The sequence below is a fragment of the Ptiloglossa arizonensis genome, chromosome 10 (assembly GCF_051014685.1).
Source record: "Ptiloglossa arizonensis isolate GNS036 chromosome 10, iyPtiAriz1_principal, whole genome shotgun sequence".
NCBI lineage: Eukaryota > Metazoa > Arthropoda > Insecta > Hymenoptera > Colletidae > Ptiloglossa > Ptiloglossa arizonensis.
In genome coordinates, this window is record NC_135057.1 from 14,757,418 (window position 1) to 14,769,789 (window position 12,372).

The 12,372-nt window shown below is 37.8% G+C and overlaps 5 protein-coding genes across 11 annotated transcripts; 3 read left to right on the forward strand and 2 right to left on the reverse strand.

Moving 5' to 3' along the window:
- The first annotated feature begins 1,690 nt into the window (after positions 1-1,690).
- On the forward strand, positions 1,691-4,488 carry LOC143152112 (uncharacterized). The gene is made up of 3 exons (XM_076321838.1): positions 1,691-1,815; positions 2,439-3,836; positions 3,934-4,488. The coding sequence occupies exons 1-3, from the start codon at positions 1,753-1,755 to the stop codon at positions 4,393-4,395; spliced, it is 1,923 nt and encodes a 640-aa protein (XP_076177953.1). The 5' UTR covers positions 1,691-1,752; the 3' UTR covers positions 4,396-4,488.
- Positions 3,774-6,804, reverse strand: Cdc23 (cell division cycle protein 23). Of its 4 annotated transcripts, none has more exons than XR_012993509.1 (8): positions 6,676-6,804; positions 5,932-6,593; positions 5,676-5,855; positions 5,435-5,599; positions 5,131-5,377; positions 4,790-5,054; positions 4,451-4,716; positions 3,774-4,333 (listed from the first exon to the last, which is right to left on the reverse strand). XR_012993509.1 is itself a non-coding variant. In XM_076321840.1 (8 exons), the coding sequence occupies exons 1-7, from the start codon at positions 6,774-6,776 to the stop codon at positions 4,606-4,608; spliced, it is 1,731 nt and encodes a 576-aa protein (XP_076177955.1). In that variant the 5' UTR covers positions 6,777-6,804; the 3' UTR covers positions 3,774-4,333; positions 4,561-4,605. The 4 variants fall into 4 exon arrangements, 3 of the variants coding, with proteins under 3 accessions (XP_076177955.1, XP_076177954.1, XP_076177956.1); XM_076321840.1 differs by having other exon boundaries at positions 4,561-4,716; XM_076321839.1 differs by having other exon boundaries at positions 3,774-4,716.
- Positions 6,805-6,949: 145 nt separating this feature from the next.
- On the forward strand, positions 6,950-9,091 carry Sergef (secretion regulating guanine nucleotide exchange factor). Of its 2 annotated transcripts, none has more exons than XM_076321849.1 (5): positions 6,950-7,129; positions 7,448-8,015; positions 8,261-8,485; positions 8,535-8,705; positions 8,791-9,091. In XM_076321849.1, exons 1-5 carry the CDS (start codon positions 7,106-7,108, stop codon positions 8,955-8,957), a joined length of 1,155 nt encoding a protein of 384 aa, XP_076177964.1. In that variant the 5' UTR covers positions 6,950-7,105; the 3' UTR covers positions 8,958-9,091. The 2 variants fall into 2 exon arrangements, with proteins under 2 accessions (XP_076177964.1, XP_076177966.1); XM_076321851.1 differs by having other exon boundaries at positions 6,971-7,129; positions 8,553-8,705.
- Positions 9,092-9,299: 208 nt separating this feature from the next.
- On the forward strand, positions 9,300-11,267 carry Fam92 (CBY1 interacting BAR domain containing protein Fam92). Its single transcript, XM_076321855.1, has 8 exons — positions 9,300-9,399; positions 9,489-9,590; positions 9,715-9,843; positions 9,942-10,122; positions 10,218-10,442; positions 10,591-10,623; positions 10,741-10,902; positions 10,961-11,267. The coding sequence occupies exons 1-8, from the start codon at positions 9,368-9,370 to the stop codon at positions 11,093-11,095; spliced, it is 999 nt and encodes a 332-aa protein (XP_076177970.1). The 5' UTR covers positions 9,300-9,367; the 3' UTR covers positions 11,096-11,267.
- On the reverse strand, positions 9,970-12,104 carry LOC143152118 (uncharacterized). 3 transcript variants are annotated; one of them, XM_076321854.1, is made up of 4 exons: positions 11,967-12,104; positions 11,800-11,866; positions 11,473-11,587; positions 9,970-10,102 (listed from the first exon to the last, which is right to left on the reverse strand). In XM_076321854.1, exons 1-3 carry the CDS (start codon positions 12,063-12,065, stop codon positions 11,499-11,501), a joined length of 255 nt encoding a protein of 84 aa, XP_076177969.1. In that variant the 5' UTR covers positions 12,066-12,104; the 3' UTR covers positions 9,970-10,102; positions 11,473-11,498. The 3 variants fall into 3 exon arrangements, with proteins under 3 accessions (XP_076177969.1, XP_076177968.1, XP_076177967.1); XM_076321853.1 differs by lacking the exon at positions 9,970-10,102 and adding an exon at positions 10,683-10,858; XM_076321852.1 differs by lacking the exon at positions 9,970-10,102 and having other exon boundaries at positions 11,338-11,587.
- Positions 12,105-12,372: the final 268 nt, after the last annotated feature.

A 12,372-nucleotide genomic window follows, 5' to 3' on the forward strand; every position in this document is an offset into this window, starting at 1 on the left:
TTTTCTTCTACATTATCGATTTATTTTTTCGAGAGTAATTGCTCTTCGTTTCTTTCCCGCTTTTCGTGCCCGTACTGTTAAAAGAAAACATTGTATCCATCGAAGCGCTCAATATATCTAAAAAACATCAGAAAAAAACACATTGTAAGTCTATTAAAATTACATTAAGGCAGCGAGCGTGCGTGCTTGCGTGTATACCACAAGTGTACAGGTGTACACGACCGTCAATTCTTGCATGCGTGCGTAACTACATGCGTGCATGCGTGCGTGCATTCTCGCGTGTTTGCATGCTCGCGTGAGTTCGTATCCCATAACAATGTTCCGTAATCGTTAAGGTTCTACCTTTGCGTATCCAACGTGGATACACCAAACTTCACGGGAAAAATGTTGCTGTGTCTGTAATAAAAAAACGACAACTAAATTAATCAAACAAAATTTAATTCAATATCACGGACGCGCGATCTTTTCGCGATGTAATTATAACGCGAATAGTATTTTAATACGATCGCACGTTGTGGTTGAAAAATTTGCGAATACAATTGTACATCCTTTGCTGATATTTATAAACTGTTACTAATTGTAAATCATAACGTTCGTAATGCGTGTTTTATCGACGAGAGTAACATTCGATACAGTCTTTGTACATTCTAAAATATTTCAAAGACACAGCAGCTTCAGGTACACACGTGGAATATGGAGAACTATGGAATACCGTTAATTAGAATTGTTCGAAATAAGTTCGTTATTCGCAATGCTCGATTGTAAAGACTTCTAAGAGAGTCCGCAGGTTCGATATTACAGGTCGCAAAGCGAACCAGGTATACGATGTCCTTTTATTTTAAGCTCAACAATTATTTCTTTTTCGCAGAAATTATTTACAACAAACAACTTATCTATAAAGAGGTATTTCGATAAATTCGTGTGTACATGTACACGTGTAAACCTAGATAATGAGTAATCATTTTGCGTAATCGAATGTCCGTGTAAATTACAAAGACGTAAAACGTCGCTCGAGAAGAGAAAATTTAACGAAATATAAACATCGAAGAAATTACAAACAATAAAGGAAAGTCCCCTCGTCGTTTTTCTCGTGTACGGTAAATAAAGTCCTCGAGACGGGAAGGTACTCGGCGGGCGTACGAGTTTAAAAAATATTTGTACATTGATTTTTGTTATTATCGTTGTACTTCGAAGACAATTGTAACATCATTGTGTGTTGCGAAAAATTTAGTTATCTGTATGATCCGATGTACCTGACGATAAGTAGATAGATATATGTATGATATAATAACTGTAGGAGAAACATGAAATATTGTCCTCTGACGTGAGATTAACAATGCGGCAAAAATTCTGCAAATTTAGCTAGAGTGAGTCGTTGTTTTAAAAGGCGGATCGACCTCGGTCTAATCAACGTGTCTAATAATAAACGGACAAGGTATCGAGGGGAGCGAATTGACCTGAAAGCGAAGGAGTACAAAACATTACGGTCAAGACTCGCCAGAAGGGATAATCACCCCTGGATCCTTTGAGCTTCGATGTTAAATTTCTCCTGCTCCCTTCGAGCGACGATCGACCAATCAGGGAACAGGATTCTAGGTGTACGGGTTCCTTACAAATAACACCGCGCTAATTTTCCAGTTCATTTGCGATTCTTCGGGCGTACTGTCCACCAGTGTCTAGAACAGAAATTCGAATCGATCGTTTTTCTCTCGGTAGTGACGCGACGATAACAAGAGTAAAGTGTCAGCAATCATGCCGAAAGAAAATAAAAGCACGAACAGAAGAAACAGACGTCAGTGTCCCGAAGTCGATAACGTGAGTACTTTCATCGAAGAAAAAAAACCTGAATAGACAGTACGAACATTCCGGGCGAATTCGTAAGATCGTATAGATCCACACCTATAGGCGATTGTTTCGCAATAACGTCCGCGATTGCATTCCCTCGTGTACTATTTTACTGGCCGAGTAAATCGAAGGAAATTCCTGTAATTAAATATTTATCGTTCGGTAGCAATTAATAGTAGCAGCATCTGGTATACGGTGACGTTAAACGTTAGATAAATCAACGCTAATTATGTTTTAAATTATCTGAGTTTTAATAATATTTACGTAACGATAAATTCCTTTGGTACACGAAGAAACGCTCTCACTTTCCAAGATTATCGCCTCGCGTAACGTTCGAGCGAAATTCGCCAAATATATTTCATCAGGCAAACCGATTTGTAACACGTTCGGTCTCTTTAACGAATAGTTTCGTAGTCTCGCGCTCGAACACGTTGGTGCATCGTCATCTAGCGTAACTACGAACGTCTTCGAAGATTTCTGCACGTGTTACGGAGATTACGAGTTCGGAGTATTCGTTGCAACATTGTTCGCGTGTTACGAACGAAAGCAGATTATAATAACTAATAAACATTTTGTATCGGTGAATTTAACAGGAAGCTGCAGCATCGTGCGAACGTGGATCGGTAAAATCCGCGATAGGAAGCAATCGTTACAGCCCGTTTGCTCGTGAACCACAGAGAAGAGATTCCAGGACGGAAAAGAGTATCGTAACTATGCCATCGACCGAGCTTCTTCATTCGATAAGCAGCGGCTTTATCGAAAACGGTATCAAATACATCATGTTCCCGCTGCATCTACTCCGCTTCTGTATATTCGGGACAAGTTCAGATTCCGTTGACTCCGTAAAAAGCAGAGGAACGGGACAAACGAAGTCGAGCAACAAGAAAGACGAAAGGCAAGAAGATGAGAAGAAGTCGAAGGACCGAGAAGAAAGCAGCACGAAGAAACGAGAGGACAAAACCGCGAAAGAACGAGAGGGGAAAAACTCGAAGGAACGGGAGGAAAGAAGCACGACGAAGGTCGTTCAAACGTCGAAAGGTAGGTCTTCGCAGGAATCTCGAACGTGTTCTAAATCTAGTTCTAATTCCGAGACCAAAGACGCATCGACGCGCAAAGAGAATTCGAAGACGAAGAACAAGTGCGACAAGGAATCCAGTGACGAGATGGTCACCGCTGAGGAGGATTCCGATTCTTCTACGGAACAATGGTCCAACGCGACCAGTACCATGAATATGTCCATAGATTACGACAACATCGATAAATCCGTGCCGTTCCCGCCGTTCGAGGAACCTATGGATATATCGATGGAGGAACATTACGAGAAATCGTATTCCGCGATAAAGACGTCGCGAGATAATTGCGCAACCTTCCATACCAGTGCCGTTGGAAATCTACCTTCGAGATTGTACAGAAACGAGCAGAGCAACGATTCCTCGGTGGACGAGGAGATCGCGAGGATCTTCCAAAAGCAATGCACTTCCTCCGACGACGAGGTCTCGTCCGACCGTTATAAGTCTTCCGTTGCCTACAAACGCGATAGGACGAAACAAAATAATTCCCTTTACGGCGAAAGAAGCAACAGCTACTCCGCGATCATATCCCGATCGAGGAAGGAGCAGCAAGACAACGATCGGGAACGACCGAAGAAAACATCCTCCGAGGTTTACGTGCACCACAAAAGGAGGAAAGTGACGCACGACGAAGATAGAAACGAAAGGCAAAACGATCGCAGAACCGAGACGAAACCGCACGAAGAAAAACGTGACTCGCGACACGATACCCCGAGTAAACACAAAACGCGATCCTCGAGGACCCCGGTCAAGAACAAAGAATCGAAACGAGAGCACATCAAGTACAAGGAAACGGCCACGCAAACGGATAGCGCTTTTTCGGATGACGATATCGAAATGATTTCGGTGGATACCAAGTTGAATGACAAACCATTTTATTGCAAATATACGGCCCTGAGATCGCAATCCAATCCTTCACAGGTGCGCACGCTATCTTTTCTTTTATTTGCGCTAACGAAACGTTACGATTATTCGTCGAAGATATTCTAATGTATTGTTTATTATTTTTTCTATTTAGGCCAAGGAGGTGGATCAGGAATTAAACTATATAGCGGACAACGAAGATTCGACCGACGGATTTCTACGGATCGCCCGTAAGCGAATTTCATCGTCCAGTACATCGTCTTCTTCCACGGATCTTGGCTTCGACGAACACGTATCCGCGACTCCAGATACGGATATTACGATGAGTCAATGGCTGGTGAACACGAATAGAGTTTTTCGAATATGCAGGGCTCCACCGGGTTTTCCTAAATGGCCTCAAAATCCACCGTTAACTTTCTGCTCGTTCGACGATTTGAAGCAGTTAATGGCGACGATAACTTCGAGTGATAATTGTGCCAGTTCGTCGATCGTGCCGCGAGCTCCTTCGCCTATGAGACATCTCTATTACGATTACCCCGAATTCATGGATCTTCCTGTAAATATTAATTCCTCGAGAATTTTAAAAAATATTTTGAGAAACAACTACTACCGGTGATGATATTAATACGAGAGAGAGAGAGATATATATGTGTGTATATAAAATTACGAACAAATGTGCAATAAAGAGTCGGTGCGAAGAGATCAATAATTCGACATATTTTTCTTCCAAGCTTCCTTGTGTATCCATTTTACGTATTTATTAGAAATATATACAACGTACAAAGCGACAACTTCAACACCTGACGCGTATTTTTGTCACCATATTTTATGGCGTAGGCATAAATGATAGGTTCATCGGCGATAATTGATTTCCCGGAGTAGCATCCGTTCTTTCTCCTCGTTCAATAATAGGATCCGTTTCATTCATGTCCTCTACCTGTAATTAACGTGTAGTACAAAATGCGCTAATATCGTTCGCTCTCCGAATATTATAAATATTTTTTATTTACCACCATCGAAGTTTCTTCTACTTTTACTCTCTTTTGAGCAATTGTTCTCAATAATGCTTTAGCTTCTTCTTTCGTTTCATCGAATTGCAAACATTTTTGGGCGTAATGATTAGCTTGATCCAATTGTTCCCGTTTTAAATGATACTGAGTTAAATATTTATACGCATGACTCAAATCGGTTCGATCCGCGTTTCTAGACTCGTCCATCACAAAATCGGTATAAGCTGCCGCCGCGCTATCGTGTTCGCCCAGTTTTTCGTACAACCTGTAACGAAACAAGTTAGAACATTTACTAGATCGTAGATAACATTTCTCAAACGTTACGAAACTTCAGCACATACGTAGCTAATTTTAACAATGCCATTCCTTCGATGTCACCAACACTGCATGCTTTGTAATAACATTTGAGGGCGTCTTGAATTTTGTCCTGCTTTTCATACGCTTCTCCTAAAGCTAATACCATTCTACTATCGTGCGGTCTTAATAGCTGAGCTTGTTTATAATAGTAGATCGCATAGAATGGCATTTTCAAAATTTCGTACGTTTGACCCAAACCGTACCATGCTCTATAATCCCGCCTATTCACCTCTACGTAAAAAAAAAATGTCAGATATACGGAAACTTGTATATACGTGCGATACATACCGATAGCCTGTCGATAACTATGAATAGCACCATTGGTGTTTTTCATTTCCATAAATTCATGACCGAGTAACGTCCAAGCTGACAAATACTGTGGATTCATTTTTAATGCCCTGTGAAAATACATCACTGCCTTTTGATGATCTCCTCTTAAACTGTAGTAATTTCCTAGAGAATATTAATTCTACCAGATAGTACAATAATGAACCTTTAATTTGTACACTTAAAAGTGCAACAAACTTACCTACTATGCAGCATGTTTCTAATCTATATTTATCTATTTCTGTTGCTCTGTGCGCCAAGTTCGCCAATTCGACTCTCATTTCTTTTACGTAAAGTAAATTGGAGTATGTGTCCATATTGTCCAAACAATAGGGGTCTTCTTTAATTATTCTTTTAAACGTCTCTATAGCATTGTCAACATCTAAAATAAAAATATCGTGATTTAATATATATGTAAAATTAAAATACTATTTATAATTCTGGACAAGTCGACTCGCCTCTCCTATAATGTACCGCGATCGCAATTTGAGCACGTACGTAACCGTTTTTTTCAAATCCCATTGATTGTAACTCACAAAATAAAGCTGAACCTTCGTCGATCAATTGTAAGTCTAAATACATGTGAGCCACAAAAAAATGCTTCATCCAATGATTAGGCAAACATAGATTTTCCAATTTCTCCTTATCTGTCACTAAAGAAGTTAATTCTAACCAAGAATCCCAGTGCATAGGTTGTTTGTGGGTTGCTTCGACCAATACATCCATTGCTTCTCGTCCAAGTTCTAACTTTTTTAATGTCACTCCAAAAAGATATAAACCAAATCCATCGAGCTTATCCGCTAGGTGATCCTTCCTCAAATCCGAACATAATAATTTCAGACTGTTGTTTTTTAAAGGATCCGGAGATGTTACCGTTGTGTCGTATATTTTCTTTGTTTCTCCTGACAAATAACGAGAATATAAGTGTAGAAACCTAACTTTAGAAGTTTTACAATCCTCTGTGAAATATGCTGCTCTATCATATTCCTTTGAGTCAAAATAGGATTTAGCTAAAATATACGTATCCTCTTCTTCGCATACATCTGATGTATACATATCGGCGGTAATATCATGGACGTTCAGTTTAACATCTTTCAAAGAATAACTCAATTCTGCTAACCTACAATTAAAATATATATTTCGATCTTTCCATAATATAATAACGTTTCTTGTCAAACTTTCAATTCCAACATTTTACGTACCATTTTGTGGTATGCAACAATCCACGTTGAGAGCATTCGTTTATCGCGCGCAAAAGGTCGGCCTTAACCTCCTTTATATCAAATTTCATAGTCTCTTCCATATCGTACAAATGAACTTCATCAACGTTCCGTTCAATTATAGAGATTATCACATTTATTTAAATAATGATGTTGCGCATTTCAAAAAAGAAATTAATTCCATCACTGTCTAAATATACACCGAATACAAGGGCCACAGATAGACAAACATTTTTTGCCGCCATCTACAACGCGCAGTCAAACGTATCAGTCTCATAATTTGATCTTTGAGTCTTTTCTTCGGTGCGCAGGTATCCACATTTTAGTCCGAAGACATTCTCGATATATCTTTTGCATTACTATCCAAATACAAGTATTCAAGGGCATACGATTTACAAAGAAACAAGTAACAATGAGTTCTTGTTTAATTTCATGGGTAATGTACTCAATTGTTTTCTCTGAATGCGCTGCACGTGCAATTACTTTCGTTGGGTATACGAGCGCGGTAATTTCACGAACAAAATGTGTCACGAATTACAAAGTATGATTAAATTGTACTCGTGTAACGTACTGTTGTTGGCGAACGTTACGCATCATAATCGATAAAACAGGATTTAAACGGAAGCATCACGATTAGGCGGGAATGTTTTAAACTTAAACATTACATTTTAAACGAAGGAACAATTCACGTATATCGTGTCTATTGAAATTACGTGAATCTCGTGCTTAAATAAAACTAATATTTATTTCGTAGGGTGCAAATTCTCACGGTCAACTTGGACAAGGTATTCAATCGGAAGAATGCGTTGTAGCCCGAAAGGTTGATTTATCTGGGTGTTCGTTGGAATCGCGAAAAATAAATAAAATAGTCGGCGGTGCTGGACACACGTTAATTTTGGACAACCATGGTAGGGTTTATTCCTGCGGATGGAACAACAAAGGGCAAACGGGTTTTTCTGCGAAGGAAAATACGCTTTCGTTTCGGGAGATAGGGGGTAGACTAGCGGATAAAGTAATCGTGGACGTAGCTTGCGGCTGGGATTGTTCCGCAGCGTTAACAATAGAAGGCACCTTATTTCTGTGGGGTGCGAATTGTTTCGGACAATTGGGAAAACGACCAAGCATTGTTCAATGGACACACGAACCCCTTAAGGTTGCAATTGATCGAAAAATCAAACGGGTTTCCATCGGCTTACGACACACTGCTCTAGTAACAGAGGATCGTAAAGTTTTAGTGGCAGGTTCAGGTAATAAAGGACAATTAGGTTTAAGCCCCTCAAAGGAGGAAGAACTTTTCAATGCTGCGCACACATTCACGGAAGGTAAATATTTCCGAAAAAAATGGAATCTTTTCCTCGAGCAGATCTGATCACGTTCGAAATAATATTACGTTAAATATTACTTCGAACAACCGTACTTTCTTTGTACACCGGGCAATGAAATAATTCGTAATACTATTTCGAACTAGTTAATGATTAAAAATAATAGGTGCAAGTATTATACCTTCAAATATTACCACTTCTATTTTCGATTCATCAAAAAAAGGTTTACGATGCTTTGTAAACAGTTCCAACGCTAACAAATATACAAGACGTTGTTTGTGGTCAACACCATACGGTTGCTGTAACGGAAACCGGGACTCTTTATGCTTTCGGTGACAATAAACACGGTCAATTGGGCTTGGATATCGACACTTTTTCAAAAACATCGTTTCCAATTAAAGTACCAACCGTACAATTTAATCCATCGGTTAAAATAGACAGCGGCTGGTCGCATATGATCGCATTGAACGGTAATTTAATTTGTTAAATACTAACCGGATAAAATTATTTCTTGAAAAGTAATTATCCTGTTTTCAGACGGCCAAGTTTTTTCATGGGGCCGAAATACGTACGGTCAGTTAGGTTGCGCGGAATTCCGGCGGCCATCATCTTGGAAAATCATGCGAATCGATAGTCTTGAGAAGATTCGACAAGTTTCGGCTGGTTCGGAGCACAACGTCATCCTGAATGGTATTAGAAAATATAAATAAAATATAAAAATGTTAAAAAACGGAGAGATTTGGGTGTAAATGCGTTACGTTTCATAATGTTGCAGAGAATGGAAGAATTTTTTGCTGGGGTTGGAACGAGCATGGGAACTGCGGGAATGGTCATACGAGGGACACCGAATCACCGGCACAGCTTCTATTTTCGTCTAATTTTTCGGCGACTTGCGTTGGCAGTGGTGCAGGTCACTCGCTTGCTGTAATAAACAAATTTTGATTAATTAAAAAATTTTGTTAAAAATATTATATATTACTTTGACGCTACAGTCATGTGTAATTCTGACGTGCACTGTATAAAATATGTATAATAGAATGTATAAAATACCTATAATAAAAAATAATTTCTAAAGAGCCTTTTTTTTGAAATCTTGAAATATTTCCCCAAGAAATAACATTTTTATTTCAAATACGCTCGAAAGCATAGAAAGACAGTTACACTGAACAGGGTATAGATGAAAATCGACCTCACCTGTGGTCACAATGCACCACCTGCCAGTAGTAAACTGTTAGTGGGGACTTGTGTGCGAACGTAAAAGTTAGTACGTTAAAAGTACGATAATTTCATACAAACATTGAGCATTTCAAATTAACAAAAAAAAAAAATTGCGTAACTATATATACGACAAAATGTTACGATCGAGATCTCAAAGCAACGTCTGGTAAATGTTTGCAATTTTTTATTCGTGCTACATTTGAATCAACGTTTAACTTATTACGTTCGATTGATATCGTTATTTTCGCTCTTCAGGGAACACGAAGCAAAATTTGTTCAAGATCGCATATCTAACGTGGAGAAGCATTTTGCCGAATTGTGTACGACATTTGCAGCGTATACAAGGAAAACGGCAAGGTTTGTGCATAACAACCGCTGAAACGCGCGCGCCTGTATATCGATTATTTCTTTTTTTTTCTTTATAATGTCATTGCGTCGCGTGTTACAAACAACTTATTCGGCTCGTCGTACTATTTCACAGATTACGCGACAAAGGAGACGAAATCGCAAAAGTAATACAAACTTATGCTCAATCGGAAACTGTAAATCGGTCGCTTGCTACTGGGTTGTCGAATTTTTCCGCGACCTTGTCGGTAATAGGTGATTACAGGTACACATACGCATCGGTTATCTAAATGAAAACGCAAACGAAACGTATAGGACTTATCGTATAAATGATTATTTACCATTTCTATTTGTTATCGATAGGAATGCTGAAGTGCAGAGATTCGATACGAAAATAATCGCTCCTCTTTCTCAATACTCGACGATTTGTAAACATGCACGGGACGATGTTAAAAATACGTTCACAGCCCGAGACAAAGAGCTGACGAGGAAGAGACACTTGGATAGGCTTCGAGAACGAAATCCTAGGAACAAACAAATGATCGTATCCTTAATTATAATTGTAATTGGTATTTTACACGAGAAGAATTTATTTGCTAAAACGATCGTATTATCGCATATCCTTAAAAATGAACACAGTCCCAAGCCGAATCCGAATTAATGAAAGCATCCGTCGAAGTCTCAAGAGTCGTGAAAGGCTTAGAAGAACAAATCGATTCGTTCGAGAAACGAAAGCTGCACGATCTGAAAACAATACTTTTAGATTTTGTCGTTATCCAGTTAAGTTTTCATTCAAAAACTCTCGAATTACTAACGAAAGCTTACCAAGACATTGCCGAAATTGACGAAGCTAAAGATCTAGAGGTAAGCTGTGTAATATTCGTGGATTATTATATTCATATACGATAAAATACATTGTCGAGTATTGCATACTTCCACAAATTATACCAAATTTATTCTATAATTGTACAAACGATTTAAAATTAGGATTATTTTAACGTTCTTCTCACAGGACTTTCAAGTGACAAGAGGAAACATGAACGGGGTAAATTCTTGTCCGACTAGTTATATTTATTTCATTGAAATGAATTAACAGTATAAAAATCCTCGTAATAATTGTATTTTCGTTATTTAAATTAATAAAATTAATAATTGTATTTAGGAATTTCGCGAAATGATGCGGGTACCCGATTCCGTTGCCAGATTGACCACCGTTGGGCGAACTTCGTTCAGACAAGCTTATTCTCTCACAAATTTAGCCAGCCGTTTTACGTCTTCCCCTATGAGTCCACAAAAATTAGATAGTCATACTGTTGATTCCATAGTAAGTTTAACATTATATTTTAAATTGATGTACGATAATTAAATGAATGCATTTGCAGGATTCTACAAAGTCCAGTTTAAAAACAAATTCTTCAGAATCTGTACAAATTGAAGAATATGGAGACAGTTCGGAAGAATCAGAATCCGAATCCAGTAAAGAAAAACCTGTGAGAACCAGGCACAAATCTATGTAATTTCAAATAATCCGCTTCTTTTAAATGTTTTATACGATTCTAGATGAAACCACGAACAAACTCTGGACAAAAAACTTCAACACGATTTATATTTAAAACAGTGCCACCGATCCCTGCGTATCAGAAGTCTCTAACAATGCCTATGACTATTAATTACGTTTAATTTAACAATGGTTTATTGATTGGCAATGCATTGTGCTAGACAATATTTTCATAAAAAAAGAAACCAAATAAAAAATGAATTATGTTTATCGTATTATTGCAAAAAATTGTTACTTTATTTTTTGTAATCAAAAAATGTGTATCAATATCCTATAAACATTGTTTTTGTTCGATGATATTTGCCGATGTTGATGAAAATGTCCTTATTTGAATACCATTATTAATTTTGCAATAAATGCAATTATTTGTCTCCTCCTTCAACTCCAGCTTGTGTCATTAAATCTGCAATATTCTTTTCAAGATCATCTATTCTGTTTCCCATTTCATCTATTGTTTCTTATTAAGGACACAACAATTTATATTTTGTTCTTTAAAATAATATAATTAATATCTAATTTCCCTGAATAAACTCAATTATCCTTAAACAAACAATAATTAACATTTCATCATCCAGAATATTTTTATATGAAATAAAATGTAAATTTTATTTGCATCTTTGAGGTTATTCAAGGAAATACCATGAATTTAAGAGAAAAGGATATTTCTTCCAAGAATTTGATCTGCCATTGTTTGAAACTTATCCTGCATGTTTTGTAACAATGTTTGTACCTAAAAAAAAAGCCAAATGCGTAAATATGAATAGTCGATCGTAAATAACCCAATTATTGAAAAAAAATGTCACAACAATACATTATATTATTTAACTCACGTATTGCGTCAATTCTTGCATATTTTTCGGATCGGCGCTATTACCTATTCCATAATTATCGGTATCCTCGCCTTTGTGATCCTGTTTAATATCTGCCATTCTCGACAAATTTATGTTTACTCAACCTCGTCCGAAGATAAACTGAATTCCGTTCTACCGAACACTTCGGTCAAGCGCATGCGAAGATTTCCAATCGACCAACGCTTTTTTTTTACAAAGAACGTACAGCATTAACGTATCGATTTAACAAACGTAAATTATATTGTATAGTAGTCATCTTTCGATCAAACTTTTCTACTACAATTCGGCGAGGACTATCACTCAACATTTCTACTTTCTAGTACACAATTGTTCCTTAATTCCTGCCTTTTGAGGGGAATACTTCGGCATGCCAAACACCATCCCT

Bases quoted from the DNA above. Each gene is read 5' to 3' on its own strand.
- Sergef (XM_076321849.1), top strand. From the start codon at position 7,106: ATGAGTTCTTGTTTAATTTCATGG. The intron at 7,130-7,447 runs GTAATGTACTCA...TTTATTTCGTAG, and splicing joins GTTCTTGTTTAATTTCATGG to GGTGCAAATTCTCACGGTCA. The intron at 8,486-8,534 runs GTAATTTAATTT...TTTCTTGAAAAG, and splicing joins GCATATGATCGCATTGAACG to TAATTATCCTGTTTTCAGAC.
- LOC143152118 (XM_076321854.1), bottom strand. From the start codon at position 12,065: ATGGCAGATATTAAACAGGATCACAAAGGCGAGGATACCGATAATTAT. The intron at 11,867-11,966 runs GTGAGTTAAATA...CTTTTTTTTTAG, and splicing joins TGCAAGAATTGACGCAATAC to GTACAAACATTGTTACAAAA. The intron at 11,588-11,799 runs ATATCCTTTTCT...AATAAGAAACAA, and splicing joins AGATCAAATTCTTGGAAGAA to TAGATGAAATGGGAAACAGA.
- LOC143152112 (XM_076321838.1), top strand. From the start codon at position 1,753: ATGCCGAAAGAAAATAAAAGCACGAACAGAAGAAACAGACGTCAGTGT. The intron at 1,816-2,438 runs GTGAGTACTTTC...TGAATTTAACAG, and splicing joins AGTGTCCCGAAGTCGATAAC to GAAGCTGCAGCATCGTGCGA. The intron at 3,837-3,933 runs GTGCGCACGCTA...TTTTCTATTTAG, and splicing joins CGCAATCCAATCCTTCACAG to GCCAAGGAGGTGGATCAGGA.
- Fam92 (XM_076321855.1), top strand. From the start codon at position 9,368: ATGTTACGATCGAGATCTCAAAGCAACGTCTG. The intron at 9,591-9,714 runs GTTTGTGCATAA...ACTATTTCACAG, and splicing joins TATACAAGGAAAACGGCAAG to ATTACGCGACAAAGGAGACG. The intron at 10,624-10,740 runs GTAAATTCTTGT...AATTGTATTTAG, and splicing joins CAAGAGGAAACATGAACGGG to GAATTTCGCGAAATGATGCG.
- Cdc23 (XM_076321840.1), bottom strand. From the start codon at position 6,776: ATGGAAGAGACTATGAAATTTGATATAAAGGAGGTTAAGGCCGACCTT. The intron at 5,055-5,130 runs GTATGTGCTGAA...GTTTCGTTACAG, and splicing joins GCATTGTTAAAATTAGCTAC to GTTGTACGAAAAACTGGGCG. The intron at 4,717-4,789 runs GTAAATAAAAAA...CGTTAATTACAG, and splicing joins TAGAAGAAACTTCGATGGTG to GTAGAGGACATGAATGAAAC.